A 26,160-nucleotide genomic window follows, 5' to 3' on the forward strand; every position below is an offset into this window, starting at 1 on the left:
TCAGACCCCCCACTTTGCGAAGGTTAAAAGACAAAAACCTTTATTTGCTTTTGTATTGGGTAAAATTGAGTAAACATAACGATGGTTCGTTATGAACCTTTTGGTCATGTGACCCGAAGGCAGCACAAGGGTTAAATCAAGTAAAAGGGCGGGAAAACGCCACCGGCCCCCTAGAAAACAAGCCCTAATCTAAAGGCAGCGAAGCGATGACCGCATTACTGGACCCAACACGCTCGTCTCCTCGGTCGCCTCGGTCGCCTCGGCAACTGCCAAACAAAAAGGCGAAAGCTATGGAAGCTTAAAGCAAAGGCCAAAGTTACACAAGGAGATTGGAACAATATTGGAACATTTGACATTGTGTCAACCTAATGGAAACAAGTTAGAGAGGCAAAAAACTTGGGTGGCGTGAATTGGGCTTCTGGATATAGATATATAAATGGATATCTAGATATTTACCACCTCAAAACAAAAAGCTGAGGCTAACACAAAGAAAACAATAATAACCTGCAGAAATGAAACCAAAGCAAGGGGTGTATGTGTTTAGTGGTGTTTGTCTTATGGTCAAAAATCCAAGTGTGTGAATTGAGTGTATGTGGTGTTGCAATTTCTCAGGTTTTTAGTGCATGTCCAGTCTTGACTGAAGAACAGTTCCAAGTACAAAGCCGACCTGTTTGATAACCTGTGCAGTAATGAAACATAGAGTATCGGGGCCAGGACTGTTCACAGAACAGGGCTAGGGGGGGGCAGGGTTTGGGGTTGGTGGGGGGACCAAAGCAGAGCAGGAGGCTGGGACCAGCAGGAGGTTGGGACCAGCACTGGATGAAGAGCAGGAGGTTGGGACCAGCAGGAGGTTGGGACCAGCACTGGATGCAGATTAGGTGAAAGAGCAAGGAGGTAGAAGGCATCAGCAAGCAGTCACCAGGTCAAGCCATCCCTGGTAACAGCAGGAAGCACATTCAGGGTACCAGGGGGGTTGTGAACCTGAAAGGCAGGCTGAGAAATAGCTGTTCTGTTTTGAGATTTGTGGATGGTCTGGTCATAATAAACACTGCTAAAAATTGGATATGTCTGAGCATGTAATACAGATACTGAATGCAAAAAAGTAACCAACAACCATAGCATCAACCCATAAGCTAAGAATGTAGGGGGCTTATCAATCATTAACTAAACATTTGCCAACAAATTGCATTGCAAACAACTTCTGACTTTAAAAACTACACAATTATAGTAATAAAATGAACAGATTTTGACAAAGCTGGCTACATAAAGTACCTGTTATGTGTAATGCCGGCTGGTCCATTTGCGTGGTTGTATATTTTGGAATGTCATGGAAACGCTCATATGGCGTGAAATTAGAGGAGAGGAAGTTCTGCAAAAAAGATTTGTAACTTGCAAAAAAGATTTGTAACTTGCAAAGCCATATATATAGATAGCCATCATTGAGTCCATCCTCACCTCTTTCACCTCTCCTCAACCCCTCCCGCCCTGGACACTCTGTTTCAGTCCCTCCCCTCCGGCAGAAGGCTTCAGTCCATCAGGACCAAAACCTCACGCCACAAGAACAGTTTTTTCCCATCTACTACTGGCCTCTTCAACAAGGCCAAGGACTCCCACTGACATTTTTAAAATTATTATTAGTCCATCTGACACCTATTGCACTACGCACAAGCCACCTTTACCTCAGTGTCTCATTTGCACTATGTTGCCCCCTCATGCTGCTCACTCTTCTTATTTTTATATATATTTTACATTTTAAATTGTTTTTATTTTAGAATGTTTAGTTCTTAGAATTAGTTAAACTATTGTACTTAATTTAATAATTTAAGTTCCGTACATGTTTATTGTTTGCACCTCCCTGCCACAGTAAATTCCATGTCTGTGTAACGTACATGGCGAATAAACCGGATTCTGAAAAAAGATTTGTAACTTGCCAAAATGATTGCGAATTGCATTGCAAACAACTCCTGACTTGAACATTTATAGTAATAAAATAACATATTTTGACAAAGCTTACTACGTTAAGTAGGGCCTACCTGTTTTGTGTGATGCCGGCTCATACATTTCCGATATAAATTTCAATTTGAGTGGTTGTATATGTCTGAATGCCATGGAAACTCAAACCAATGAGAATCGATTTAAAGAGACCAAGTTACACGACGTCTGTTAATTTTGGTACGTCATTTCCTGAATTTGTTATCCGCTGCTGTCCCAAAACTAGGACCACGTTATTCCGAGAGGAGAGGATGCCGAAGTCCACCATTTTGTCTGCGGCTGTGATTTTGGCGAGGAGATTCAGGAGCTAACGTTGTTGTGTAAACTTTCAGTTTTCCACCGTGAAAATGTCTAAACTAAATGTATTTAGAGAATGTGTCAGTGAGATATTATCAGCGGCAGCTTTAGAGATTTTCGGAGTTATTGAAAAAACGCTTATTGAGTACAACGAAAACATCTTTCGTTCCGAGGAGGAGAGGAAGCGGCTACCAAGGCTGTTCAACATTGTTACTCAATCCAATATTGAAGGTTTGTTATATATACTTTAATATTACAACCTGCTTTGTCCAGAACAGTGGTTCTTAACCCTGTCCTCAGGGAACCCCTGTCAAAAACAGATACAGGCTTTACAAAAATGTTAACTTATCTGTCTCTACCACACTAAACAATCACCCTAGTACACATTTGCCACTGCTGTATGCCTTGTGCTGAGCAACTGTGCAACACAACGTTGCAGGTCTTATATGATGTCATCAAAAGTGTACAAGTATTTTTGTTTTATGACACTATGGGGTTGACAAATGAGACTTTTGTGGGTCGCCACCGTTTAGGTATTTCATGGGAAACACTGCTCTTCTGTCCCCAGAAGTGCAGCAGATCTCTCTGCCGGAGCCCCCACAGATTAAAGAGGAACAGGAGCTGTGGACCAGTCAGGAGGAAGAGCAGCTCCAAGGACTTAAGTCTGAAACTACAGACTCCATCTTCACCAGGGACTCCAACTTGCATATCAGAGCATTTCTCAGTAAGAGATTAACAGCAGCAGCTTCAGAGATTTTCGGGGCAGTTGAAATAACTTTTGCTGAGTACCAAGAAGAAATCGCTCATTCTGAGGAAGAGAGGAAGCGGATACAACGGCTGTTTGACGTTGTTACTCAACCTGAGATCAAGCTACACCGAACAGGTTTGATATTCATACATTTATGTTATACTCTGCTGTGTGTAGAATCGTTATGTCATCCTATAGCAGTGGTTCTCAACCCTGGTCCTCAAGTACCCCATCTTGCATGTTTTAGATGTTTCCCTGGTCCAATACACCTGATTCCGATGAATGGGTCATTATTTAGTTATGCAGAAGCTTGCTAACCACTATTCATTTGAATCAGGTGTGTTGGAGCAGGGAAACATCTAAAACATGCAAGATGGGGGTAATTGAGGACCAGGGTTGAGAACCACTGTCCTATAGAGCAGGGGTTCCCAATCCTGGTCCTCGGGCCTCCCTGCCCTGCATGTCTTAGATGTTTCCCTGCTCCAACACACCTGATTCCAATGAATGGGTTGTTATCTAGCTATGCAGAAACCTGCTAACGACCATTCATTTGAATCAGGTGTGTTGGAACAAGGATACATCTAAAACATGCAGGGCAAGGAGGCCCGAGGACCAGGATTGGGAACCCCTGCTATAGAGTGATGGTGGAGGGATTGTCAGGAGCAGGTTTCTCTTCTGAGGATTTGAGCTGGCAGTTCTCCATTCTCCAGCACATTCCATAAAATAATATAACTAATAGAATGTGGTTATTCAATCATACTGTCCTTTACGAAGGCTACATCTGTTTTATTGCCTCTCCTGTCACCTGTACAACATTAAAGGTCAAGCTCTCAACTAGTATAAAGTACTACTGTCTATGTTGTGCAGATTGGTAAATCTGGTTTAGTCTCAATTAATCTGTCATGTTTTTCTACTAAACGTACATGTTTTGTTGAGCGAGTTGAGTAACAAATGAATGAATGAAGAACATTACAATAATTTTCCTTTCTCTTCTGTCTCCCAGAAGTGCAGCAGCTCTCTCTCCCGGAGCCCCCACAGATTAAAGAGGAAGAGGAGCTGTGGACCAGTCAGGAGGAAGAGCAGCTCCAAGGACTGCAGTCTGAAACTACAGACTCCATATTCACTTCTCTCAGTGTGAAACATGATTCGGATCAAGAGGGCTCTGGTGAATGTTCACATCTTGACCAAACTCTCCAAGTGGACAACAGAGAAGGAGACTCTCTACCCACCAACACAACTGAGGAGCAAATCAAAGCAGAGACTGATGAACAACACTATGCAGCACCAGAACCAGGCAGTGACTCTCAGCCCCTATTTGTTGTAGCTCCAGACTGTCCTGCAGCTCATAGTTTGGACGAGGAGGAACATGAAGGAGTGATGCCTATGCTAGAAACAGTCAAATCAAGCAGAAAAAGAAAGAGGAACATGATTCTGCCAATGGAAGGTACTCCACAGGGAAGTCTCAAAAGAGGGAAACCTAATCAGTGTTCAGAATGTAACAAAATATTTAGTAGCAAATATTATGTCCTTGCTCACATGAGGACGCACACTGGAGAGAAACCTTATCAGTGTCTAGAATGTAACAATGCTTTTCGTCATAAAGCTTCTTTGGTTTTTCATATGAGGACGCACACAGGAGAGAAACCTTTTCAGTGTCCACAATGTAGCCAACGTTTTGTTCGAAAGGGTGGTTTGGTTGATCACATGAAGACACACACAGGAGAAAAACCTTATCAGTGTCCACATTGTAGCAAACGTTGTGTTTCAAACAGAGATTTGGTTGAACACATAAAGACACACACAGGAGAAAAACCTTATCAGTGTCCACATTGTAGCAAATGTTTTTTTCAAAAGAGAGATTTGGTTGATCACATGAGGATACACACCGGAGAGAAACCTTTTCAGTGTCATGAATGTAACCAAAGATTTTGTCGAAAGTACAATTTGGTTGAACATATGCGGAGACACAAGGGAGAGGAACAGGAGCAGTGGAACAGCAAGGAGAAAGATCAACTCCAAGGACTGCAGTCTGAAACTACTGACCCCGCAATAACGTTTCTCAGTGTGAAACTGAAGAGGTCCTCTGAATGTTCACATCTTGTCCAAGTGGACAACAGAGAAGGAGACTCTCTACCCACCAACACAACTGAGGAGCAAATCAAAGCAGAGACTGATGAACAAGACTCCCAGCCCCTCTCTGTTGTAGCTCCAGACTGTCCTGCAGCTCAGAGTTTGGAAGAGGAGGAACATGGAGGAGTGATGCCTTTGCTAGAAAATGTCAAATCAAGCAGAAAAAGAAAGAGGAACATGACTCTGCCAATGGAAGGTACTCCACAGGGAAGTCACACAAGATGGAAACCTAATCAGTGTTCAGAATGTAACAAAATATTTAGTAGCAAATATTATGTCCTTGCTCACATGAGGACGCACACTGGAGAGAAACCTTATCAGTGTCTAGAATGTAACAATGCTTTTCGACATAAAGCTTCTTTGGTTTTTCATATGAGGACGCACACAGGAGAGAAACCTTTTCAGTGTCCACAATGTAGCCAACGTTTTGTTCGAAAGGGTGGTTTGGTTCATCACATGAAGACTCACACAGGAGAAAAACCTCATCAGTGACCACATTGTAGCAAACGTTGTTTCAAACAGAGGTTTGGTAAAACACATGTAGACACACAGAACAACCTTATCAGTGTCCACATTGTAGCAAATGTTTTTTTTCAAAAGAGATTTGGTTGATCACAATGGAGAAAAACAATTTCAGTGTCAAGAATGTAACAATGCTTATGGTCATAAAGCTGCTTTGATTGTTCATATGACGACTCACACAGGAGAGAAACCTTTTCAATGTCAACAATGTCAAAAACGATTTGCTCAGGAAGGTAATCTTGTGTGTCACATGAGAACACACACAGGAGAGAAACCTCATCAGTGTCAACAATGTAACAGAACCTTTGGGAGGAAATCCAATTTTGGCTGTTCATATGAGGAGACACAGCAGAGAAGAAGTTAAGAAAGAAATTTCATTTAAGTGTGAGGAATGTAACAAAAGATTTTGTCTAAGGAATCAATTGTATCGTCATGAGAGAATACATAACGTGCATATCGGACTCTAACCATATCGGTGTCAACATTGTTGCAGAGGCTTCGGGTCCACGCTCTCTGGTTGTACACATGAGGATGCACACAGGAGAGAACCCTTTTCAGTGTCCACACTAACCAGACTTTTAGTCAAAAAGTTAATCTGACCACACGAGGAAACATAAAGGTAAGATGCTTATCGGTGTCAGACATGTTAGAACTCTCAGTTTAAGGTAATAGTTGGTTATTCATATGAGGACAAAATACAGAAGAGGTCATATGAGTGTAAACAATGTAACAACATATTTTCAAAAGAATTATACTCTGGTTTAATGCTTTACGCTGAAAGGTTATCTGGTTAATAAAATATAATTTCAACCTTTTGAAACTTTTTTCCACATACACAGTGAGAGGAGTGAGGAGACAGACAAGCCGAAAAGTATAGTCGGGTCTTCATCAAGTATTCATCAATGATGCCAACCTTATTTTAGAATTGTTTCTGGAAAATATTTAGTCATCCTTTCAAAACCTTTTTCATACGTGAAAGGAAAGGAGAGCAGAAGTGAAGAACAGAGTACAATAAAGTACAGTAGAGTACAATAGAGTCCTCAACAAATACTCAACAATGATGCAAACCATTTTTCGAAAATATTCTTTAAACCTTGCTTAACGTTTTTTTGTGAGAACTTTTTAACTTTCCAAAACGCTTTTTCCTTAAAAAAAATTCAAAAATATAGTTTCAACCTTTAAAATATTTTTTCTTCACATGCACAGTGAATGGAAACGAGAGAAGAGTGTGGAGATGTGACAATAGAAGCCTAAAACAGAAAAAAGCAGAGCAGATCAGAGGATGTAGAGTAAAGTAGTCCTCATCAAGTAGCCCTCGACTATGTAAACTTTTTTTCCGAAACTATTGTTTCAACATTTCAACTTTTTCTAAACTTTTTTTTCCACAAAGAAACTACGTTAAATAGTTCTTATTATTGTATTATTTTGAATTGACATATTGGAATACACATTAAAAAGACATGTTGAATCGTGCACAGATTTGGTTTGTTGAACGTGAAAAATGTGGTGTGATAAGAACTTAATATCAAAGAGGATTTTAAGTGTAGGCCTATTACAATGAAAGATTCATGTTGGCAAAACAAGATTTTATTATGTGATTGATATACTTATTTCAGGTAAATCCAACCAACCTCTTAGTGTACCTAGATCTTACGCACCCAAAATCAGCTGTTAAATCTGGTCAACTATGCATTATCGAAACTTCTCATCACTATGGAACTACAATAGTTTTTTCCGTGTATTTCACTGAGAAAAAAAGTACAAAACCTATTTTCACAGCTCAAATCACGTGATTCTTCGTCACAGTCGGATCTGCCTCTTACGGAAGTCCGCCATTTTGTCTGCAGCTGTGTTTCGTCTGTCATTTCGGGGCGAGGATAATCAGCAGCTAATAGCTTACGTTGTTGTGTAAATGAGCATTTTTTCTCTGCCAAAATGTCAAAACTGTATGTCTTTAGAGAATTTATCAGTGAGATATTATCAACGGCAGCTTTGGATATTTTCGGAGTGGTTGAAAAAACGCTTATTGAGTACAAAGAAGAAATCTATCGTTCCGTGGAGGAGAGGAAGCGGCTACAACGGCTGTTGAACGTTGTTACTCAACCCAATATTGCAGGTCCGTTATATACACTTAGATATTATAACCTGCTTTGTCAAGAATCAACATCACTAAAAACTGAAATATGCTTTACAACAACGTTAGCTAATGTATTAGTTTTTTACCACACGAAACAGTCACCCCACTAGTCTAGTAGCTACACATTTGCCCCTGCATTGTTACTCAGCTCTAGCAATTTAACCTAGCTCTAACTTTTAGCTCTACAACCATTTTCAAATACATTTCTGCTCGACTTTGTTCACAGTCAGTTCTGTTGTGGCACTTCCTACACGATACATTTAACCAGGGCCGGCCCAAGCCTTTATGGGGCCTTAAGCAGAATTTATTTGGGGGCCCCTCAGCGTCGCCAACTACTACCTAAACTACTGTACAACCTGTAAACTAGTTTAGCTTGCTAACACGAGAGCACCTGCTTCTCTAGTTCTTTCAATAAACGATCTAGACAAGCATTATCAATAGGCTAGACTGCTATTCGTTTTCTGGCTATTTTCCTTAAGCTTACCTTCTAATGCAGCCTAACAACTAGCCTCTAGGTAGCTCGAGTAATTTGCTAAGTAAGGTTGATGTGATATTAAAAACGTATTTAGCCAACAGGGCAAGAAAAGAGAATGTTCATTAATGACATGCTGCTACTAAGCTAGGTATTTCAGGACATGCTACTCCTACCGTATTTTTGGGGCGGCGTTTATTAAACAATGTTCAATTTTGGTGCGGCGTTTAATTAAGAGCATCGTTTAATTGCTGAAACATGGTACATAAAACGTAATTTCATGTATGTTGGGGGCCCTCTGGCAGCTACGGGGGCCCTAAGCAGCCGCTTAGTTCGCTTATGCCTTGGGCGGGCCCTGCATTTAAGCACTCTTACCGTTTCCATAATTCAATAAATGTATCCTCCGTTTCTCCTGTCCCCCGTGTGCGATATACAATGTTTGCTTGTTGCTATGCTACGGTTCGTGACGCTTTCCGTCAGTCAGTTCGCGATTGTGAGTTTCAGCTCAACACTCAATCGTTGCTACTGTATTAGCTTAGTTACAGATCTTTTGTTACTTTGAAAAGTGTACAAGTATTTTTGGTTGATTATGACACTATGGGGTTGACAAATTAGACTATTGTGAGTTGCCAACGTTTAGGTAATTCATGGGAAACACTGCTCATCTGTCACCAGAAGTGCAGCAGCTCTCTCTCCCGGAGCCCCCACAGATTGAAGAGGAACAGGAGCTGTGGACCAGTCAGGAGGAAGAGCTGCTCCAAGGACTGCAGTCTGAAACTACAGACTCCATATACACCAGGGACTCCAACTTGCATATCAGAGCATTTCTCAGTAACCGATTAACAACAGCAGCTTCAGAGATTTTTGGGGCAGTTGAAATAACATTTGATGAATACCAAGAAGAAATCTCTCATTCTGAGGAGGAGAGAAAGCGGATACAACAGCTGTTTGACATTGTTGCTCAACCTGAGATCAAGCTACACCGAACAGGTTAGATATTCATACATTCATGGTATAATCTGCTGGGTGTAGAATTCTTATGTCATGTAGGAGGGGGCAGTTTCGGAAGGATACTTTCAAAACTTATTTAGTTACAGAATACATGTCCAAAAATGCATTTTGTAGGCTGTTACGTTACTCAATCTGACTAAGGTATTCTGAATACTTGGATTACTTCCACATTGAATTGCATTTTATAAATGCAGAAATGTGGTCATCAAATCCTGCTTACCAAATTGCGTTTCCCGATAACGATGGATCTTAGTTGTTACGAGGGTTCTCTACAAGCAAATTAACGAACCATTGTTATTTCTTACGTGCGTTTCCCGAACTTGCTCTTAAGAACTACTTGAGTGGATGAGAGGCATGCTTTTGCCAACCATGGTACTTGAGTTTGCATCCCCCGTGCATGTGATGGCTATGCATTGGCTTAGCCAATAGAATTGCAGAAGGAAAGAACGAGAGGCAATGACATGGGAGCGATAGATGTAGTTGTGTTCATACAGTGTAGAAACCACCAGATAGAAGTTATGGGAAATGCATGGAGTTCCCTTAATTTATTTAGAGAGCCCATAGTGTTACATTTCATTAGAACTTTAGTCTATATTCTTCCTTATTGAAAACTTTAGTCATCCTATCGAGTGATGGTGGAGGGATTGCCAGGAGCAGGTTTCTCTTCTGAGGGTTTTAGCTGTCAGTTCTCCATACTTAAACACATTCCATGAAATAATACAACTAATAGAATGTGGTCTATCAAACACTGTCCTTTACAAACCTGTTCTCTCGCCTCTCCTGTCTAGGGTTCCACTATGGAACCGTTTCCTACGCAAGCGGAAGGACTTGGACCAGATTAGAATGCACATTTCGGTTCAAATGTCGCTCCAAAAAATATCACACTTTCTCTGTAGGCTACTGTTAGTTAGCTACCGTAAATGTAGGCTGCTTTTAAAATGCCGTATTTTCTCTCTGGGCTCACCAAAACAGACCTAAAAGCATATTAATCATTCACTGCACGGGATGGTTAGTAAACATATTACACTTGCTCTGCTAGTCTATTGTTAGCTAGCTTTTAGTGCATTGAAAATGCCCAAAGCGAAGCGGTCGAAATTGTGGCTGTATTTCACAACCAAGGATTCCGACATCGCAAAATGCAAAGACATAGGGGGAGGCACTTCAAGTGAACCTTGCGCTTGTGCTGGTTGAGTAGGCTAGCTGAAAAATGTCAAACAACAGACAACAAAATGTGCTTAACTTTTTCAAATAAGTCCCACAAGGAGCTTGGGCTGTTCACATGGTCATGGTCACATGATGGGCTGTTTGTCTCATCCAGTGCGTTAATATAAGTAAAGACCTATTAAAGGGGGCCCATTCACTGGACCTTTTCAGGGGCCCAGCCATTTCTATGGGTGGCCCTGTTCCCGGGACAGCTTCCCCAATTTGTCTGTCCTTTCAAACTCATAACTGTGTGTACAGGCCACTTCGACATCATCTGAGAGAGTTTTCTCCTGTGCAGGACGTGCCATAAGTCAGGAGAGCAGACCAACTCAACATTTTTTCTGTTGTTACATGTTAGTAATGTAACTGTTATTTATTGTTAAAATATTGTAGTTGCGTGTTAGGTGACTTAGGTTTACTTATATATTTAAGTAGGCTACTTTAAAACGTTATTTTGTTACATTTATAACAATTTTAAATGTTTATTTTTTTTTGGTCCGGTTTTGTCTTAATTAATTGGTCATGTTTTTCTACCAAATCTACATGTTTTGTTGAGCGAGTTGAGTATGAGGATTACAATTATTATTTTCCTTTCTCTTCTGTCTCCCAGATGTGCAGCAGCTCTCTCTCCCGGAGCCCCCACAGATTAAAGAGGAACAGGAGCTGTGGACCAGTCAGGAGGAAGAGCAGCTCCAAGGACTGCAGTCTGAATCTACAGACTCCATCTTCACTTCTCTCAGTGTGAAATGTGATTCTGATCAAAAGGGCTCCTCTGAAAGTTCACATCTTGACCAGACTGTTAAAGTGGACAAAAGAGAGGAAGACTCTCTACCCAGCAACACAACTGAGGAGCAAATCAAAGCAGAGCTTCATGTACAAGACTCTGCAGCACCAGAACCAGACAGTGACTCTCAGCCCCTCTCTGTTGTATTTCCAGACTGTCCTGCAGCTCAGAATTTGGAGGAACATGGAGGAGTGCTGCCCTTGCGAGAGACGATCAATTCAACAGTAACACAAATACATTCAGTTGTTCCAGGGGGAAAGATGCCACAGGCAAGTCCCACAGGAGGGAAAGTACATCAGTGTCAAGAATGTAGTAAGATATTTAGCATTGAGTCAAATCTTCTTAATCATATGAGGACACACACAGGAGATAAACCTTATCAGTGTCCACATTGTAGCAAACGTTTTTCTAAAAAGGGTGGTCTGGTTGAACACATGAGGACACACACAGGAGAGAAACCATTTCAATGTCAAGAATGTAACAACGCTTTTAGTCATAAAGCTACTTTGGTTGTTCATATGAGGACTCACACAGGAGAAAAGCCTTATCAGTGTCCACACTGCAGCAAACGTTTTGCTAAAAAGGGTGGTCTGGTTGAACACATGAGGACACACACAGGAGAAAAACCTTATCAGTGTCCACAATGTAGCAAACGTTTTGCTCAAAAGGGTGGTTTGGTTGAACACATGAGGACACACACAGGAGAGAAACCATTTCAGTGTCAAGATTGTAACAACGCTTTCCGCCGAAAAGATAGTTTGGTTGCGCATATGAGAACACATACAGGAGTGAGACCGTATCAATGTCAGGAATGTACCAAACGCTTCATTTCCAAGGATAACTTGGTTCAGCACTTGAGGACACATACAGGACAGAAACCTTATCAGTGTCAAGAATGTACCAAAGTCTTTGCTTTAAAAGGTCAACTGGTTAGACACATGAGGACTCACACAGGAGAGAAACCATTTCAGTGTCAAGAATGTAACAAAACTTTTAGTTGTAAGTTGTATTTGGTTGTGCACATGAGGACACACACAGGAGATAAACCTCATCAGTGTCAACAGTGTGGCAAATGTTTTTCTAAAAAGGGTGGTCTGGTTGAACACATGAGGACACACACAGGAGAGAAACCATTTCAATGTCAAGAATGTAACAATGCTTTTAGTCATAAAGCTACTTTGGTTGTTCATATGAGGACTCACACAGGAGAAAAACCTTATCAGTGTCCACATTGTAGCAAACGTTTTGCTAAAAAGGGTGGTCTGGTTGAACACATGAGGACACACACAGGAGAAAAACCTTATCAGTGTCCACATTGTAGCAAATGTTTTGCTCACAAGGGTGGTCTGGTTGAACACATAAGGACACACACAGGAGAGAAACCATTTCAGTGTCGAGAATGTAACAACGCTTTCCGCCGAAAAGATAGTTTGGTTGCGCATATGAGAACACATACAGGAGTGAGACCGTATCAATGTTAGGAATGTACCAAATGCTTCCTTTCCAAAGTTAACTTGGTTCAACACTTGAGGACACACAGGAGTGAAACCATATCAGTGTTAAGAATGTACTAAAATATTTTGATTAAGGTTGCAATTGGGTAAATATACGAGGATACAGAGGAGAGAAACCTTAACAGTGTCAACAATTTATCAAACTCTGTAATCACAAGTGTAATCTTATTTCGAACAAGATGCCACAACCAGAGCAGAAACTCTGTCAGAAGTTATTCAGACTACAAAAGAGTTGGGGACTCCTCACGCTCCAGGATTCATGTCATGTGGAAAAAGCATGGACATGGTATACAAGTTACAACTATAGTTTTAGGTGTTTGGCCAAATTTGGGTTGCAAATAAACTTGTCAACATTATTTCAAGACTCAAGTCAATATATTATCTCTTCCTAATGTACATTTATTCATTTAGCATACACTTTTATCCCAAGCAACTTCCAAGAGAGAGCTTTACAAAGGTGCACAGGTCACTGATCATTACACTGAGATAGCCCCAAACATCGCGGGTAACCAAACATTAAGCATACAATAGTACAGTACACATACATACACACCTACACAGTGAATGGAAAGGAGATAAGAGTGTGGATGAGAACAGAGAAGCCTAAAACAATAAGGCAAAGCAGATCAGAGGACGGCAGAGTCCTCTTCAAGTACTCATCTAATATGGAAACTATTGTTTCTAAACTTTTCAAAAATGTCCTACCTTTCGAAACTTTTTTTATCTCTAAAATATTGGTTCAACCTTTCAAAACTTTGTTTTTGGAAAAATATTTTTTCAACATTTTAAAACTAAATTTTTTATTTCACACAATAACGACATAAAGAGATTTCTAGTTATTTCAAAACTTTTATTTGTACCAAATTATGAATTTATATAGTAAAATATACATTTAAGAGAAATGTTGAATCATGAACAGATTAAGTTTCTTGACCGTGAAAACTTTTGTGATATAAAATCATGTTTGATGTAAAGTTCTTAAAGTTCACATGGGCATGAAATCTCCGATCTGGAAATGTCCCCTTATGTCGTCATAAGGGGAAAGATTACCTCGTCTTTCTCTGCTTTGCCCAATCAGAGAATTTAGCCCGCCAATGAGAAAATGAGCTACGCAATATTTCCTCGTGAGACATGGCTAGCAAACAACCGAAGCATGGCAGTTAGCCCCGCCTCTCCCCTCCTCGTAGTATTTAAAGCTGGAAAGAGACTATAGTTACAGTATTAGGCGACCACTAAGGCCTATATAAAAGCATCCGAAAACAGTATTCCATGGGACCTTTAAGTGTATTACAATGAAAATTCCTGTTGGTGTAGCCGGTGTGGATTGGTGAAACTCACTCCTCAAGTATGTAACAGGCCACCCGCGTCATTGAATAGCTAGCTTTTCTTTGGCGTAGCTGGTAGTGGTGGCGCTTGGGAAGTCAGAGATGGCGTGTTCAATCCTTGGTGAAGGATGAACACGGTTCGGAAAACTCTGACGGAACTTGCAAGACCACGTCTGTTACATACCCATCACATTAGCAAAACAAGATTTTATTATGTGATCAATATATTTTAGGTACAAAATACTTTTTCTTTCAGTGTACCTAGATCTTACCCAACACCAGCAGTTAAATCTAGTAAACTATGACCAGCATTATCAAAACTGCAATGCAATAGGCCTACATATACAAAACTCATGCTACTGACACATCACACACACTGCTTTCACTCAAAAAAAAGATTTTAACATGGCAACATATTAGACAATAAAGCTTTTTGAATCTTGAATCTTCAAACTATCACGGAGAGCAGTTTTTTTCTACGTGACAGTTCAAAGATTCAAGATTTTAACCCACTTTCGTTTTAACCCACTTTCACAGCTCAAGTCACGTGATTCTCGTCATAGTCGGGTCTGCGTCTTCCGGAAGTCCGCCATTTTGTCTGCGGCTGTGTTTCGTCTGTCATTTCGGGGCGAGGAGAATCAGGAGCTGATAGCTAACGTTGTTGTGTAAATGAGCATTTTTCCACTGTCAAAATGTCGAAACTGTATGTCTTTAGAGAATTTATCAGTGAGATATTATCAACGGCAGGTTTAGAGATTTTCGGAGTGGTTGAAAAAACGCTTATCGAGTACAAGGAAGAAATCTCTCGTTCCGAGGAGGAGAGAAAGCGGCTACAACGGCTGTTGAACGTTGTTACTCAACCCAATATTGCAGGTTCGTTATCGATACTATGTTATACTCTGCTTTGTCTAGAATCGTTCCGTCACGCCTTCATATCAGACGGAACTTCCGTTTGATATGAAGTAGCCTAACCAAAACAGTGAACGCTTTTGTGTTGCTTTCCGTCCCTGTGTTGGTGTAATAACACAGCTGGAAACAGGTGAATGCATTGCTTACATGAGAAGATTTAAAAAAAATTATAGTAAGAGCGCGCGATTGTCAAGACTCGCTTGGACAACATCCCAATAAGCAGATACAGGCTTTACAAAAACGTTAATTTATTTGTCTCTACCACACGAAACAGTCACCCTACTAGCTAGCCACACATTTGACACTGCTTTATGTTACTCTTAGCTAGCTCTAGCCATTTTAGCTAACCTATCCAATCACAATACATTTCTGCCCGACTTTGTTCACTGTCAGTTCTGTTGTGGCACTTCACACACGATACATTACCGTTTCCATTATTCAATACATGTATCCTCCTCCGTTTCTCCTGTTCCCCGCGTGCAAGACAAAAGCTTACTTGTTGCTAGGCTACGGTGTGACGCTTTCCTTGTCAGTGGGTTTCAGCTCATTATTCAATCGTTGCTACTTTCTTAGCTTAGTAAAATATCTTTTATGTTATTATGAAAATTGTTCGAGCATTTTTGGTTCATTATGACACTATGGGGTTGACAATTCATGGGAAACACTGCTCCTCTGTTCCCAGAAGTGCAGCAGCTCTCTCTCCCGGAGCCCCCACAGATTAAAGAGGAACAGGAGCTGTGGACCAGTCAGGAGGAAGAGCAGCTTCAAGGACTACAGTCTGAAACTACAGACTCCATACTCACCCGGGAGCCAGAGTTTTCAAATTTGATCATGTCCAAATTACATATGGTAAGAGAATTCTTCAGTGAACGACTAACAACGGCAGCTTCAGAGATTTTCGGGGCTGTTGAAATAACATTTACTGAGTACAAAGAAGAAATCTCTCATTTCAAGGCGGAGAGCGTGCGGATACAACGGCTGTTTGAAATTGTTGCTCAACCTGAGATCAAGCTACACCGAACAGGTTTGATATCAATACTTTCATGTTATAACCTGTTGTGTGTCGAGTCCATAAGACTTATAAACCCCCACAGGGCACAGGGGGTTTATAACTCAAACTCATCTCTCCTTTCTGCTTCCCTGTCCATGCTTCATCCAAAGAATTGTCTGATGTCCTGCCTCTTCTTCCCCCCAGAAGTCCACCAGCTCTCTCTCCCGGAGCCCCCACAGATAAAAAAAAAACGGGAGCTGTGGACCAGTCAGGAGGAAGAGCAGCTCCAAGGACTGAAGTCTGAAACTGCAGACTCCATCTTCACTTCTCCCAGTGTGAAACGTGATTCTGATCAGGATAGCTCCTCTGAATGTTCACATGTTGACCAGACTGTTAAAGTGGAGGACAGAGAAGGAGACTCTCTACCCAGCAACACAACTGAGGAGCAAATCAAAGCAGAGCTTCATGTACAAGACTCTGCAGCACCAGAACCAGACAGTGACTCTCAGCCCCTCTCTGTTGTATTTCCAGACTGTCCTTCAGCTCAGAGTTTGGAGGAACATGGAGTAGTGCTGCCCTTGCGAGAGACGATCAATTCAACAGTAACACAAATACATTCAGTTGTTCCAGGGGGAAAGATGTCACAGGCAAGTCCCACAGGAGGGAAAGTACATCAGTGTCAAGAATGTAGTAAACTATTTTCTCAAAGTGGTACACTGGCTAGACATATGAGGACTCACACAAGAGAGAAATTGTATCCATGTCAGGAATGTAAGAAAGCCTTTACTTCCAAACTGCAACTGGTGGAACACATAAGAACACACACTGGAGAGAAACCATACCAGTGTCAGGAATGTAAAAAATGCTTTACTCAAAATGGTAGTCTGGTTAAACATATGAGGACACACTCAGGAGAGAAATCTTATAAATGTCAGCATTGCGAGAACAGATTTAGCCGGAAGGATCATATGGTTGAACACATGAGGAAACACACAGGAGAGAAACCTTACCAGTGTCAGGAATGTAAACAATTCTTTGCTCAACATGGTAGTCTGGTTAAACACAGAAGGACACACACAGGAGAGAAACCGTATCCATGTCAACAATGTAACAGGAGATTTAGCCAGAAATCTACTCTTGGGAAACACATGAGCATACACAGGAGCTCACCCAGATCAGGGACTGGAGTGCAGTAACAGCTATAGTTACAACTCAAATCTTATTGGTCATATGTAAACACTAACATAGGGTTGGTGTCAACAACGTGTAAAAGATGAAACTGTCAGAAATCTTGTTAAAGTTTGACTTGGTTTAAAAAATCTAACCAAATTCAAGCAACATTGAACAGATCCCAGGCACTGTTTGGGACTTCAGCGATAACTGAATTTGGAGTCGGACTGAAACTGGAGTTAGTTCCCGTTAACACCATTCGCTTTTCAATTAACCTGTCAACATTATCACAAACCAGCACAGCGACAATATTTATTTGTGTTTACATTTAATATATTATGTTTATTTTTTGGGCTAATTTGTGTCAAATAATTAAACTGTTCTGAACCATATTTCAAGACTTGAGTCAATCTATTAACTCCATCTACTTCTTGTGGATAAGGAATTCCCTTGACAAGACGCAGCCTGTGTGTCTTCAGACTAGCTCACCTCTACAACCTGCCCTCTGTGTGGAATCTGGCACATTATATTCAAACACTGCTTTCTGCAGGTGAGCTATGGTTTTATGCTGTACCATATAAATTATTTGGACAAATTCTAAGTACCATAATTTCAAAACATCACAAGAATGTTGGATGCTCACAAGACTCTTTTCATGAATAATTGATTTATTTGTGTGAGATATGCACATGTACACACACTTGCATTTACATGGAAAAGACCTGATTGATTGTTGACTGTTCAATTTGTGTAATTGCCTGTTTGATAAAAATAGCTGCACCATTATACTATAACACAAGCCTACTAGTTCTAATAAGATCATGAGCATTATAAAATATGTCCAGCAAAAAGCATGTCAATCTATAAATGAATCAGTGTAAAAAAAACTGTGAAACATAAATACAGTGAAAAATAAATACAGTGATTAGGCCTACGAACTGCAGCTTTACCATAACCAACATGCTGCCGTATACAACATCAAACTGGCTATGAAACAAGTAATAGCATTGAGGTATGATGCTACATATATGCTAACTGTTCACAACGAGAGTCTTAAATTTATCTTTAAAATATTCTCTTTTTGTGAATTGTACACAACAAATAAGATCATTAATGTTTTTGATTTGTGAAGAATAAAAACGTGCGGCCATTGCTCTCAAGCTAACAAGGACAAGCTGACGAAGACAAGCTATCAAAGCTAAGCTAACTATAGTCTTGTTCCATTCTTCACACTGTGTCATGTGCACTGACAAATTAAATTCACAAGAAAGTGTAATATTGTTGACACTGTTAAGATTTCTCTCCTGAATGTGTTCTCATGTGTCCATCCAGACGACTCTTATGAGCAAACTGTTTGCTGCACTGTTGACACTGATATGGTTTCTCCCCCGTATGTGTTCTTGTATGAGACACCAATTGATTGTTCTGGCTAAATCTCTTGTTACATGCTAGACACTGATATGGTTTCTCTCCTGTGTGAGTCCTCATATGATCAACCAAAGTAGCTTTATGACTAAAAGCGTTGTTACATTGTCGACACTGAAATGGTTTCTCTCCTGTGTGAGTCCTCATGTGTTTAACCAGACTACCATTTTGAGAAAAGACTTTGGTACATTGTTGACACTGATAAGGTTTTTCTCCTGTGTGTGTCCTCAAGTGTTGAACCAGGTTTACCTTGTATGTAAAGAGTTTGCTACATTCCTGACATTGATACGGTTTCACTCCAGTATGTGTTCTCATATGCGCAACCAAACTATCTTTGCGGCTGAAAGTGTTCTTACATTCTTGACACTGAAATGGTTTCTCTCCGGTGTGTGTCCTTATGTGTTCAATCAGACCACCCTTTTGAGCAAAACGTTTGCTACAATGTGGACACTGATAAGGTTTTTCTCCTGTGTGGGTCCTCATGTGTTCAACAAGATTAGTCTTAAAAGTAAAGAGTTTGCTACACTGTTGACACTGATAAGGTTTATCTCCTGTGTGTATCCTCATATGCGCAACCAAATGCGATTTACGACTAAATGTTTTGTTACATTCTTGACACTGACATGGTTTATCTCCTGTGTGTGTCCTCATATGATTAAGAAGATTTGGCTCATGACTAAATGTTTTACTACATTCTTGACACTGATGTACTTTCACTACTGTGGGACTTCCTTGTGGCATCTTTCCCCCTGGAACAGCTGAATGTACTTGTGGTATTGTTGAGTTGATCGTCTTTCGCAAGGGCATCACTCCTCCATGTTCCTCCGAACTCTGAACTGCAGGGCAGTCTGGAGCTACAACAGAGAGGGGCTGAGAGTCACTGTCTGGTTCTGGTGCTGCAGAGTCTTGTACATGAGGCTCTGCTTTGATTTGCTCCTCAGTTGTGTTGCTGGGTAGAAGGTCTCCTTCTCTGTTCTCCACTTTAACAGTCTGGTCAACATGTGAACATTCAGTGGAGCCCTCCTGATTAAAGTCCTGTTCCACACTGGAAAAAGTGAAGATGGAGTCTGTAGTTTCAGACTGCAGTCCTTGGAGCAGCTCTTCCTCCTGACTGGTCCACAGCTCCTGTTCCTCTTTAATCTGTGGGGGCTCCAGGAGAGAGAGCTGCTGCACATCTGGGAGACAAAAGAGAAAGGAAAATTATTGTAATCTTCTTCATTCATTTGTTACTCAACTCGCTCAACAAAACATGTATGTTTGGTAGAAAAAAATGACCAATTAATTAAAACAAAAACGGACCTACAATGCTACACAACAGACACAAGTACTTAATAGTAGTTGAGAGCTTGACCTTTAATATTGTACAGGTGACAGGAGAGGCAATAAAACAGATGTAGCCTTCGTAAAGGACTGTCTGGTTGAATAACCACATTCTATTTGTTCGATTATTTGATGGAATGTGCACCATCTTCTGGAAAACTGACAGCAAAAACCCTCGGAAGAGAAACATGCTACTGACAATCCCTCCACCATCACTTGATGAAATGTAACGCTGTGGACCATGTCATGATGCAACAGCACCAACCACACCTTTCCAATTTAGCTTCCCCCTCCTATATGACATAACGATTCTACACACAGCAGATTATACCATGAATGTATGAGTATCAAACCTGTTTTGTATAACTTTATCTTTGGTTGAGTAACAACGTTCATCAACCTCTGCTTCCTCTCCTCCTTGAAACAAGAGATTTCTTCTTTGTACTCAGCAAAAGTTATTTCAATGGATCCCAAAATTTCAGAAACTGCTGTTGATAATCTCTCACTGAAAAATTCTCTCATCATATGTAATTTGGACATTTTCAAGTTTGAAAACTCTGATTCCTGGGTGAATATGGAGTCTGTTGTTTCAGACTGCAGTCCTTGGAGCTGCTCTTTCTCCTGACTGGTCCCCAGCTCCTGTTCCTCTTTAATCTGTGGGGGCTCCGGGAGAGAGAGCTGCTGCACATCTGGGGGATGAAGAGGCAAGACAACAGTTAGATTTAGCCGCAGTAGGGACAGTTTGGTTGGTCGATTATCATTCTGTCACTAAATCAGTTCAGTCATGCCAAAATAAATGGCATCCCAATATGTCTGGCAAAAAAAAAAAATGACCAGTTGAAATTAAACAATGTAGGTGTATGTGTAGAATCTGGCATGGTTTGTATGTTGAACATATTCTCTTTCTTCCAGATGGACATCACCAGTGATTTTAAATCCTTGGGAACAGTTTGGAAAGGGAAGGGCCAAAGTACTTGGCTGGTGATTGGATGAACCATCTGTCTTTCACCATCTGTCGCAGACTAACTTCAACCCACGCTGCCAATCGTTACACATCAAACGCTGATTGGTCCCAACCACTTTTGTTTGAGAGTAAACAAATAGCTTGGAATTTGACCACATGGATTCTCGAGTGGTCGTAATCGTGCCAATCCAGCTGTCGGGCAAGGTTACCAAAACGGAGTTAACTCCTGCAAAGTAACCTACTTTGTTTACAGGACACCCCATGAATTTACGAGATCCTGTTGTTTACGAAACAGAAAAGTTATTTATTTCACGAATTGCTTCAAAGAATAAATAGGCTAATGCATTTGGCTTACCTAACTCTTTCCAGATATTTCATTTTAAACAGTAACCCTGGTCAGATGGAAGCAACACAAGCGGTTATTCTGTCTTGGACAACGCAGATTATAACATATCGAACCTGTTCGGAGTAGCTTGATCTCGGGTTGAGTGACAATGTCCAACAGCCGTTGTAGCCGCTTCCTCTCCTCCTCGGAGCGAGAGATTTCTTCGTTGTACTCAGCAAGCGTTTTTTCAACGACTCCAAAAATCTCCAAAGCTGCCATTGCTAATATATCCCTGATACATTCTCTAAGCACATTTAGTTTAGACATGTTGGCTGTGGAGAAATTACACTTTGTACAACAACGTTGGCTATTAGCTCCTGGTTCTCCCCGCCACAAACACAGCTGCAGAAAAACATGGCGGCACTATGCAAGAGGCAGCTCCGAATGTGACCATGAATCACGTGACTTGACCAGCAGCGCCTTTTTTTCTTTCTTTTATTCTCAATTTTTACAAAATGAGCCATATTTTAAATGTCGAAAAAAACTAAGAGAAGTTGTTTTCGATTTCGTTCCTGAAATCCGCACTGAATCCACCCATGTTCACCTGGAGAATCACATGGTGAACAACACATCCGAAAGTTGGGCCAGATTAAACCCCAGACTGGACATAAACTCATCCGAATTCACGATACTTTGTTTTATTTTGAACAACCCATTTTCAAGACACAATCTAAACCAATGGCCGAAAGCGGTCAGATTACTTCAGAACAGGTGGGTCCTGTGTTTCCTCATATGATGGGCCAAATGACCATTTTGAGCACAACTGTATGGACGGTGTTGATGTCACAGGCCAGGACGAACCCTAGATAATTGTTTATTGGATACACCTGTGGCCAATTTAGATAGGGAGTGTTGGATTGGCTGTGTGCTGATATAATACTGCAATGGTTGTTTGTGAGGGGGGTTCGCCAGGCATGCTGACTGATGTATGTCATTCTTTCCCTGGGGATCGGCACGAGAAAACCTGTCTTCTAAACGCGGCTGGAAAAGGGCCACAGGGAAGTTGGGCCTTCTACCACGCTCTCCGTAACACCTTCCGAGACTGCGAAAGACGGACACCACGCCCAACGTTCTCGACGGCCAGCTGTCATCGCCTGTGGACGTAGCTTTGGCCGGCGTTGCTGCTCGGGACTGCGTGCCACTCCGTGGATCGGACGCTTTGGGGAAATCGTTGTTGCTGGTATCGTTGTTGATTAAGGAAAGACTCTATACCTTGTGTTGGGTGGTTGTCAATTGGAAAGTAATTTTTATTGTTTTAGACCTAACTTTGTAATAAAGTCATATGTGAGTTGGTCATCCGTGTTGGAGTTGTGTGCTAGAGATTTATAAACCCTGTAGTGGGTGGAGTGGTCAAGGTGTGTCCTATTAATGGGCAGGCACTTGACATTGACACTGATAAGGTGTCCTCCCTTTTTGTGTCTTCATGAATAACCAACTGAAATTTCTGACAAAAAACGTTGTTACAGTGTTGACACTGATAAGGTTTCTCTCGTGTGTGTCACATGAAAAGACAAAGAACGTTTTTGACAAAATATGTTGTTACTGTGGTGACACTGATAAGGTTATGCTAATATGTGTTGAAATACTTTCCCCCAAAATGTAGAATGTGAAATAATACACATCTCATATCCCTATACTGTATATCTAAGTGTCCGCATTTTGTAAGACGGTACAAAGATTTTCATTTGACAACTTTTCAGGACCCTGTCTTGCTCACTGTCAATGTTTTACCACAAGGGGGTTCTGTGTTACTGCTGGCAGAGAGAAAGAATAGATCAGAGAGAACACAGAGAGAGGAGAAAACCTGAGAAAAAGAGAGAGCTTGAACAGGGAGAGAGAGGGAGAGAAATAGAGTTTAAGCAGGGGAGAGAGAAATACTGAAAGAAAAAGGAGAAATTAAAGCAGAGCAGAAGAGAGGAGAGTGTGAGTGAGGGGAGGAGAGAGAGAGGTCAAATCGATAGAGGGGGCGGGTGTCTACAGACTGGCTAGTAGAGACAGGGTTCACAGGTGAGAGAAAGAGGAGAGGGGGAGGGCGAGGTAGGAGGGAGTGACAGAGAGAGGGAGTAATAGAAACAGAGAGAGAAAGAATCAGGTCACTGTTGTCGGCATCATGGATGGTTTGAGGACAGCTCTGCTGATCAGCTGCCTGTTCTGCACAGGTAACACTGCACCTGGATGCCCTCTGGGGCTTTGGGTGCACAATAGAACAGAATAATAAGAATAATAAGAACGCGTTTTATAAAAAAAAGGGCTTTTATACAAAGCTACATCTGGGGAAGGGGGATTTTGAACCTGCAACCTCTCGATCTGCAGGTGAATGCTCTTACTGCTGAGCTGGACCTAGAATTGAACAGAATAGACTTGTAACAGCTTAGCTTTGTTAGTTAGCGATCATTGTATCTAAGACTAGCTTTGTGATTTGATGACTGTGTTGAAAACAAACATTTTTCAATGTTTTTTTTGGTCATTGGTTTATTTTAATTTAAGTGAAATATTTTTTTGCAAACTCAATACTTGAGTTTAGTATTGCTGATTCATCAACATGGAGTCTAAGGCTATCTTTGTTTGTTTTAGATCAGATGTGTCATCAATGTTCGCTGCTGATTGGCTTTGTCATATCTATGTTTGATGGTGATTGGCTGTTTGCCTTGGGGTGGCATTGTTTGCACTATTTTTTTCTTTCCTAGACCCGATCAAAAGTTCACTGAGTTTGTGTGTGAGTTAATGTATATCGATTATTTGAGTGTCTATCAGTGTCCTGTTCCTCCTCCCTTCATCTCCCCCCTCCCCCCTCCCCCCTCCCCCTTCCCCCCTCCCCCCTCCCCCTCCCCCCTCCCCACTCCCCTCCCCCAGTGGGGGCCCAGGCTCCGACCCTGTCCCTGGAGCCCAGGGTGTTATGGGCCCTGCAGGGGGACACAGCCAGTCTGCGCTGCCGGGTGGTCAGCGGGACGCAGCCCGTCCACCTGGAGTGGAGGAGAACCAACAACCAGCCACTTCCAGGTAGGACACACACACGCACGCACAGATACACACACGCACAGATATACACACACAGATACACACACACATAGAAAAATGTACCCAGCCCAGTTCTAACCAGTTGGATCTGGTCTGTCCAAGACAACGTGAAGATCGGCCCAGATGGTTCTGTACTGACCGTGGCCAGGGTTCGGCCTGCTAACCAGGGCCAGTACCGTTGCATAGCAACCAGCCCGGCGGGGCGGAGCACGGCAACAGCTACTCTGACCATCAGAAGTAAGATGGGAGGAGGGGGGGGGGGAATGAGGAGTGGGGTATGGAAGAGGATGTGTGTTTGTGTGTATGAGTATTTTTAGCATTTTTTTAATTTGTGTGTGTGTGCTTGTACATGTGTGTGTGTGTGCTTGTACATGTGTGTGTGTGCTTGTACATGTGTGTGTGTGCTTGTACATGTGGGTGTGTGCTTGTACATGTGTGTGTGTGCTTGTACATGTGTGTGTGTGCTTGTACATGTGTGTGTGTGTGTGCTTGTACATGTGTGTGTGTGTGTGCTTGTACATGTGTGTGTGTGCTTGTACATGTGTGTGTGTCCGCATGTCTCCCCAGTGTCTCCTAAAGTGCGGGTGACCCCGGCAGGGCCCCTGCGTGTCCGACTGGGTGAACCTGTATCTCTGGAGTGCCGTGCCACAGGTAGGCCACGCCCCTCCGTCACCTGGCAACACCAGGGTTCCACCCATCAGCTTGTTACCACAGCAACCGATGACACCAGAACGCTGCAGGTTAGACACATGCATTCCAAATACATACACACACACTCACTCACTCCTCTAACACACACAATCAACACAAACACAACACATGCTGTACACACATTTACATTTACATTGATGCATTTAGCAGACGCTTTTATCCAAAGCGTCTTCAAGAGAGAGTTTTACAAAAGTGCATAGGTCACTGATCATAACAACGAGATTGCCCCAAGCATTGGGGGTAGCCAAACATGAAGCATACATTGTGAAAACCAAATAAGTCCCAAAGAGAAGAACAATAAGAGCATGTAGCTGAACAAGTTACAATTAAGCAATTTAACAACATGAACCTCAAAAATGCGAGGGTGTTTACCTGTGGGAAAAAAACACAAAAAAACACCACACACACACACGCACACGGTGCACACACACACCGCAGTAACCACGGTAACACGTTGTGCCGCAGGTGGCGGCGGCTCGCCCAGAGGACTCTGGCATGTACATGTGCCAGGCGAGGAACAGCGAGGGCGTTGCCGAGGCCAAGGTCGAGGTCGTCATCGATAGAGGACAGGGCGTTTCCATGGCACCGGTGGTGTCCGTAACTAAGGCAGAGATCACAGCTGTGGAGGGTCAGACCATCACCATGGAGTGTCGCGCCCGGGGTAATCATGTATCTTAGTCATGCTATCATGCCTGATCATGTATATTCTAGTCAGGATCATGTATACTCTAGTCAGGATCATGTATATTCTAGTCAGGATCATGTATATTCTAGTCAGAATCATGTATACTCTAGTCAGGATCATGTATATTCTAGTCAGGATCATGTATATTCTAGTCAGGATCATGTATACTCTAGTCAGGATAATGTACGTTATGTCTGCTATCCGTCAGGATCCCCCCCCCCTGTCATCACCTGGTCCAAACTGCGTGCCCCGTTGCCGTGGAGACACGGAGTGGAGGGTGGAGTTCTGACTCTGACCAGCGTGGGGCGCCAGGACTCAGGACAGTACATCTGCAATGCCACCAACACACACGGCACCAGCCAGGCATACACACAGATGGAGGTGGATTGTGAGTGGTCTACCTGTGTACCTGTGTGCGTGCGTGTACCTGTGTGTGTGTGCGTGTGC

General features: G+C 41.9%; 5 protein-coding genes and 1 long non-coding RNA gene across 8 annotated transcripts in view; 4 read left to right on the top strand and 2 right to left on the bottom strand.

Annotated features, from left to right (window-relative positions):
* Positions 1–152: 152 nt before the first annotated feature.
* LOC146237297 (uncharacterized) lies at positions 153–8,735 on the bottom strand. Its single transcript, XR_014740564.1, has 3 exons — positions 8,674–8,735; positions 1,273–1,369; positions 153–981 (listed from the first exon to the last, which is right to left on the bottom strand). It is a non-coding gene; the product is annotated as an uncharacterized LOC146237297 (long non-coding RNA).
* LOC146237298 (uncharacterized) lies at positions 2,218–5,794 on the top strand. Of its 2 annotated transcripts, none has more exons than XM_084685173.1 (3): positions 2,218–2,520; positions 2,858–3,172; positions 4,041–5,794. In XM_084685173.1, exons 1-3 carry the CDS (start codon positions 2,340–2,342, stop codon positions 5,657–5,659), a joined length of 2,115 nt encoding a protein of 704 aa, XP_084541299.1. In that variant the 5' UTR covers positions 2,218–2,339; the 3' UTR covers positions 5,660–5,794. The 2 variants fall into 2 exon arrangements, with proteins under 2 accessions (XP_084541299.1, XP_084541300.1); XM_084685174.1 differs by having other exon boundaries at positions 2,389–2,520; positions 2,823–3,172.
* LOC146237299 (uncharacterized) lies at positions 7,494–13,166 on the top strand. The gene is made up of 3 exons (XM_084685172.1): positions 7,494–7,805; positions 8,974–9,288; positions 11,123–13,166. Exons 1-3 carry the CDS (start codon positions 7,625–7,627, stop codon positions 12,775–12,777), a joined length of 2,151 nt encoding a protein of 716 aa, XP_084541298.1. The 5' UTR covers positions 7,494–7,624; the 3' UTR covers positions 12,778–13,166.
* A 1,464-nt stretch (positions 13,167–14,630) lies between these two features.
* Positions 14,631–17,380, top strand: LOC146237300 (uncharacterized). 2 transcript variants are annotated; one of them, XM_084685194.1, is made up of 4 exons: positions 14,634–15,008; positions 15,727–15,893; positions 15,999–16,068; positions 16,240–17,380. In XM_084685194.1, exons 1-4 carry the CDS (start codon positions 14,828–14,830, stop codon positions 17,229–17,231), a joined length of 1,410 nt encoding a protein of 469 aa, XP_084541320.1. In that variant the 5' UTR covers positions 14,634–14,827; the 3' UTR covers positions 17,232–17,380. The 2 variants fall into 2 exon arrangements, with proteins under 2 accessions (XP_084541319.1, XP_084541320.1); XM_084685193.1 differs by having other exon boundaries at positions 14,631–15,008; positions 15,727–16,068.
* A 341-nt stretch (positions 17,381–17,721) lies between these two features.
* LOC146237301 (uncharacterized) lies at positions 17,722–21,700 on the bottom strand. Its single transcript, XM_084685187.1, has 3 exons — positions 21,374–21,700; positions 20,304–20,639; positions 17,722–19,805 (listed from the first exon to the last, which is right to left on the bottom strand). The coding sequence occupies exons 1-3, from the start codon at positions 21,564–21,566 to the stop codon at positions 18,496–18,498; spliced, it is 1,839 nt and encodes a 612-aa protein (XP_084541313.1). The 5' UTR covers positions 21,567–21,700; the 3' UTR covers positions 17,722–18,495.
* Positions 21,701–23,307: 1,607 nt separating this feature from the next.
* Positions 23,308–26,160, top strand: part of sid4 (secreted immunoglobulin domain 4) — a 3,506-nt gene continuing 653 nt past the window's right edge. Inside the window, exons 1-6 of the mRNA XM_084685216.1 lie at positions 23,308–23,458; positions 24,153–24,299; positions 24,420–24,554; positions 24,885–25,057; positions 25,494–25,689; positions 25,922–26,101. Coding sequence (XP_084541342.1) covers positions 23,410–23,458; positions 24,153–24,299; positions 24,420–24,554; positions 24,885–25,057; positions 25,494–25,689; positions 25,922–26,101 — 880 coding nt within the window. The 5' untranslated portion in view covers positions 23,308–23,409. The remainder of the gene's footprint in view (positions 23,459–24,152; positions 24,300–24,419; positions 24,555–24,884; positions 25,058–25,493; positions 25,690–25,921; positions 26,102–26,160) is intronic.

Source organism: Hypomesus nipponensis, chromosome 21 (assembly GCF_054491055.1).
Source record: "Hypomesus nipponensis isolate SF chromosome 21, ASM5449105v1, whole genome shotgun sequence".
Lineage (NCBI taxonomy): Eukaryota > Metazoa > Chordata > Actinopteri > Osmeriformes > Osmeridae > Hypomesus > Hypomesus nipponensis.